Source organism: Bufo gargarizans, chromosome 9 (genome assembly GCF_014858855.1).
Source record: "Bufo gargarizans isolate SCDJY-AF-19 chromosome 9, ASM1485885v1, whole genome shotgun sequence".
NCBI classification, from domain to species: domain Eukaryota; kingdom Metazoa; phylum Chordata; class Amphibia; order Anura; family Bufonidae; genus Bufo; species Bufo gargarizans.
Genome location: NC_058088.1, coordinates 178,563,753 through 178,569,752, shown reverse-complemented (window position 1 = coordinate 178,569,752; position 6,000 = coordinate 178,563,753). Strand labels below are relative to the sequence as shown.

The 6,000-nt window shown below is 47.3% G+C and overlaps 1 protein-coding gene across 3 annotated transcripts in view; it reads right to left on the bottom strand.

Moving 5' to 3' along the window:
- Positions 1 to 1,495: 1,495 nt before the first annotated feature.
- Positions 1,496 to 6,000, bottom strand: part of AK1 (adenylate kinase 1) — a 61,410-nt gene continuing 56,905 nt past the window's right edge. For all 3 annotated transcript variants that reach the window (XM_044268353.1, XM_044268352.1, XM_044268350.1), the window contains 2 exons: positions 4,086 to 4,277; positions 1,496 to 1,839 (listed from right to left, as the gene is read on the bottom strand). In XM_044268353.1, coding sequence (XP_044124288.1) covers positions 1,771 to 1,839; positions 4,086 to 4,277 — 261 coding nt within the window. In that variant the 3' untranslated portion in view covers positions 1,496 to 1,770. The remainder of the gene's footprint in view (positions 1,840 to 4,085; positions 4,278 to 6,000) is intronic.

Genomic DNA, 6,000 nt, shown 5'->3' with positions numbered 1-6,000 from the left:
CTGCGTCAGGGCCTGGACGGATTGCTGTCGTCGAAGGAAAAAGGAATTCCCAAGTTTATCAAGACATTTTACAGGAGAACTTAAGGCCATCTGTCCACCAGCTGAAGCTCAACAGAAGATGGGTGTTGCAACAGGACAACGACCCAAAGCATAGAAGTAAATCAACAACAGAATGGCTTAAACAGAAGAAAATACTCCTTCTGGAGCGGCCCAGTCAGAGTCCTGACCTCAACCCGATTGAGATGCTGTGGCAGGACCTCAAGAAAGCGATTCACACCAGACATCCCAAGAATATTGCTGAACTGAAACCGATCTATAAAGAGGAATGGTCAAGAATTACTCCTGACCGTTGTGCACGTCTGATCTGCAACTACAGGAAACGTTTGGTTGAAGTTATTGCTGCCGAAGGAGGTTCAACCAGTTATTAAATCCAAGGGTTCACATACTTTTTCCACCTGCACTGTGAATGTTTACATGGTGTGTTCAATACAAACATGGGAACATTTAATTCTTTGTGTGTTATTAGGTTAAGCCGACTGTGATTGTCTATTGTTGTGACTTAGATGAAGATCAGATCACATTTTATGACCAATTTGTGCAGAAATCCATATCATTCCAAAGGGTTCACAAACTTTTTCTTGCAACTGTACATTTAAAGAGCAATCCCACCACTAGGACATCATCAATATCTAATCAACCCACTTGGGAACTCATTGATCCCTACAATTTTTGGGGCCCTAATAGTTCCTGCACAGCACTACTGATATAACCTGAAGGGGGCGCTATTTCTATGAACAGTGGCAATATAGTTCTCATTTCCTGCCACTACTAGGAAGTCAGATTGGCTCCAAGAGAGTTCGAAGTGGCTCTTAAAGTCTACAAGGCTTTGGCGTACTGTATATCAGGGAGGGTGACAAGAAGGACGAGGCTAGCTGTTAATACAGTCAGAATTTTTTCTTTTGTGGTGAAGGTCGCAGGAATGAGCCCCTTGCAAATAAATTAATCTATGACCTCTGGCAATTAAGAGGTTAAGTGGCTTTTTCCTGCTTTAACATTCCATTGGACTGATGCTACGGTGACTTTAGATCACTTTCTGCTGAAATACTATGCGACAAATGCATCAGCTCATTTTTGGACACCTCCCAGAAGACAATATGGTATCCGGTCTACTGGTCTTCCTCCCTCGGGACGCCCCCCTCTCTAAGCCTGTTCCTTCATATCAAGGCCAAAGGTGACCCTCCAGCTTTCTGCAAGGAGATAGAAGGCTTCCAAGAGGAAATAGAACCAACTTAACCCCTTGGTGCGGCTCTTGTGATGGTGTCGCTTTGACCGAGGCCACGCGAGCGATAGGCCGTCACGGTGAGCCATCGAGGTGACAAATTTTTCAAACAACCTCTTCCTGTTTTTTTTTTTTTTTTGGAAGGAATGTCTCCGGCTGGAGAAAAAAAGTGGAAAATAAAAGACAAAAAAAACCAAAACAGGGGACGAGGCAAGGGACCTGAAAATGTTTCCTTGAAGTCATTTACTGCTCAGGAAAACAGGAAGTGAGGGAGGACAACAACAGACAGATGGGGATCGGGGTTGCAGAACGCACCTTCCTACGGGAAGAAGGGCAAATTCCTTCAAGTCTCTGGACGGGACTAGATGACGTGTGAGGGCGCTGGCAGACAGAGCGACGTTGACCTGGACGAATGTGGTCGGAGAATAAGGCATAAGAATGTTGCGTACAGAAAAGAATAAGGCATTTTTGTTTGCTTCTTTTTTTGCCGTTTATTTAAGGGCGTCCAGGGCTTCGCTGACTTGTTTGAAGACGTCGTCTACTGATCCTTCGGCGTTCATCTGGGGAGAAGATAGACCATCCATCAATCAATCAATCCCTTTGGTGGTGTTTCTACATAGAATTCACCTGAATGAGGCTGTAATACCACACACAGCCTGCGCGACAAGGGTGGCGCCGTTACTGCAAGACAGCTGCCATGTCTTACTTATGTTATACATACCGTACTTACGTTAGGTAAGTGGTGAACCCGCTGATTTTTAGTGGGACTGTCTAATGTGTATGGGGCATTCTGTCTCTCCCCCTGATCTGGCAGTTGGATTTCAACAGGCCCAATCATTTCGTTCTCAAGGGATAAGCCGCTGCCAGAGGTGGCTTTCTCTCCTCTTCCTTTTCAGGACACCAGCATGCATGTCTGAGCCAAGTGTGCAAGTGTAAGAAGAGGTTGGGAGAGACACCTGTTGCTTGACTGGCTGACTGCTTTTCCTCCCGATCCCCTCCAAGCTCAGCTGAGGATGCATGTGTTCTCAACAAGGAGAGTAAGCCGCTGCCACACACCTCTGTCTGACTTTTCTTTCTCCTGACATCAAGTCAGTGCACATCCATACACACCTCCCGTCCTGCCGAAATTGGCGGGTTTAGCTGACAGTCCTCACCTTAACAGGGTTAACCCACCCCATACATTGGGGGCATATCGCTATGATATGCCCCCAATGTCTGACAGGTGCGGGTCCTGCACCTATTTCTAGACTGGAGCCTGCAAAATGAAGGAGAGTGGACCTTGCATGCCCGGCCGCCCTCCATTCATTTCTATGGGAGTGCCGAAAATAGTTCTATTTCCATGAGCCCCATAGAAGTGAATAGAATGGCGGCCGGGCTTGCGCGGTGCGCTTCCGAAAATATTTTTTCAGCTCCCACAGAAATGAATAGAAGGCGGCCTCGCTTGCGCAGTAACGCTCTCCTTCACTTTGTGGGCTCCGTTCTAGGAATAGGTGGGACCCACACCTATCAGACATTGGGGACGAGGTATGAGATGGATCGACCCCTTTAACGCTAACTTATTTCAGAGGAGAGGGATCAAGAATGGACAGCCGATTCTACACTGTGATCGGAGTCTAGGGAACCTATTGTGGGGGGTTTCAGATGCCAGATCCACACAGATTTCACTTTTGTGATGTGTCTGGTTCACATGGGCTTTAAAGGGGTTGTTCCATCTGGAGACATCAATGGCATTTGACTAGGATACGCCATAAGTACGGGGACCTGCTCCTGTCTCCAGAACGGGGCCACTGAGAGCACAACACGTATATGCGGCAAAATCTCCATTCAGTGCTATGGGACTTTCAAAAATGGCTGAGTAAGGCCTCATGCACACGACCAAGCTGTGTTTTGCGTTCCGCAATTTGCCTATTTTTGTCCACAAAACGGACAAGAATACTGTAGGACATGTTCTATTTTTTTATTTTGCAGGGCCATGGAACGGAGCAACGGATGCGGACGCATCTTTTGAGGCCCCATTGAAGTTAACGGGTCCGCATCCAAGACGCAGGACGTTCGTGTGCATGAGGTCTAAGTGCTATTTTTGGAACTGAATGGAGGGTGGCCGCTCATTTGGGGTCCCAGAGGTTGGATCCGCACCTATCTTACATTTAGGACATAGAAGTGCCCAGATGGGACAACCCCTTTAAGGTTGTCCTGCTACCATACACTATGATAAATCAACTGGCTGCACCCTTAGGCCTCTTTCACACTGGCGTGTGTGGCCCGTTGCCATATGGCGGCCCGCAAAATGCGGGCCGCAATACACGGGCGCCGTTCCGTCGGCATTCCGCATCACGGTAGCGGACCCATTCACTTGAATGGGTCCGCAATTCCGGAAATGCGGAATGGTGCGGAACGGAACCACGGAACGTCACCCTACGGAAGCACTACGGAGTGCTTCCGTGGGGGTTTCGTTCCGTACTTTCGTTCCGCAAACATATAGAACATGTCCTATCTTTTTGCGCAACGGCCGGATCGCGGACCCATTCAAGTGAATGGGTCCGCAATCCGCTGCGGCTGCCCCACGGACTATGCTCGTGCATTGCGGCCCGCATTTTGCAGGCCTCAGCACGACCACGGGCCACACACGCCAGTGTGAAAGAGGCCTAAAAGTGTGATCAGTGGGAGTGCCACTTGGATGCCCAGGTCTGGACCTTCTATCCCATACGTGGCCGCCTTCCATTAAAGTGGATGGGGGGATAGAGGTAAATCGAGGGGGTCCCTATATGATCACATCTGCATGTCGGGAATTGCTCGGACATCATACCTTTCTCACAATGCCTCTGCTTTCATACATGGCGATGACGGGTTCTGTGGCTTTGTAATAAGTCTCCAGTCTCTTTTTAATGGTGGCTTCATTATCATCAGCCCGGCCGCTGGTCTCACCGCGCTTCAATAACCGTTTCACCATTGTGTCCGATCCAGCATCAATGTACAGGAGCAGTGAGGGGGGTGCGATCTGCAGTAAGAAGAGGGATTATAACAGCGATCATGACAAGGGGCATTCGAGGCGTCAATGGCTAAGGCTGATGAACGGGATGATGTTCATGTACAAAGAAGAATATGGAGGGGTAATGGTCTGGATTAAATGGCTATTCCCATCACAGACAATGGGGGCATAGCGATACGTTAAGAGCAGACCGGGGAGAGTGGTGGCTGGAGGACCCCAGGTTTCCAAGCACTCTTCCCCATACAGGTGAATGGGAGCGCACTGCGCTTGCGCGGCCACTGCTCCCATTCATTTCTATGGGGCTGATGGAAATAGCCGAGCTCATAGAAATGAATGGAGGGCGGCTGCGCATGTGCAGTGTGCCCTCCGCCATCTTCCCCGCTCTGTTCTCGGTGTAGGTGCGGGTCCCAGAGGTGGGACCCGCACCTATAAGACAATGGGGGGCAAATCCTAGCGATATGCCCCCGTTATCTGTGATGGGAATACCCCTTTTAAGGTAATATAAAATGGCTATGAATAGGAATACATAGGGAATTCTGAGTTAATAGGGGGGTGTCCTGTGTAATGTTTCATTTCCCCTGTTGTGATGCTACAGGGAAACCAAACACTTTCAAAAATTGCCCCATAGGTGTCCATATTAAAAAGACATTTTAAAAATTTTGGGCAAAAATATATATTTTTTTATTGGTCTTTATTAAAAAATTTCTGCAGTTTTTGTGATATAGGGGTTAAAAATCAGTCTATTTGCAGAGAATCTCTCCTGAGTTCTGTCAGCTCACATGAAGCTTTATCTCCTGACCTCATAAACACTCATTTAAGCCATATTTTTATCGGTTTGATAAACGTTTAGCTGTAATGAGTGTTTATGAGGTCAGGAGATCAGAGATAAGGCTTCACATGAGCGGTCAGCCGACGGAACTCAGGAGGAACAGCCTGCAAATAGGCTGATTTTTGACCCCTGTATCACAAAAACTGCTGAAGACCTATTGAAAAAAAAAAAAGATTTTTAGCCCAAAATGAGTAAAATGATGTTTGCTTGTTCATGACTATCGGGCCAATTATTGTTATTCATAGGCATGCGCATTCCCAATAATTGACCTGTATAATCGAGTAGTCAATTAGCTGATGAATGAGCAAACATTCCTCCCGCATTCTGTCTACATCGGCCTGTGTAATCAGCCCGATGGATGTTTTACCATGTATTGGCGCCTGCACATCAGGCAGTGTACTACCACCTTTACAGCCACAGATTAGATCTGATTACTGGGGGTCTCGGCAGGCGGATGCTTTGTGATCACGTTTTTTTTCAAGTGACCGTCTGATAGGGATTGTCCAAGGTGGAGAACCTTGCTCATTGCTAAATCACATGAACACTTAGAAATACCAGCTGCCACCAGTAGGGGACACTATAGCATGGTGGAAATCTGCATATAGCACTGGTAATGGTGGTACGTACTGGAATGTGGCGCTAGGAAGAATCAAGATGGCTACTATCCCGGGGTTAAATCTAGGTAGATACATGTATAATATTTTAAATGGGTGGAGACCAGGAACGGAAAAAAATCGACATAGTTAGATATCCCTTTTCCATAATGGACTCTAATGGCCACCATAAACAAGATCTTGTGGGAACGTCTATAGACACGGCTGTAATGTCAGCGGATATCTTCCTCTAGTATATCAGTGACGTACTTGCTGTGGATGTTGGATTCCTTCTCAATCTGTAGATTGG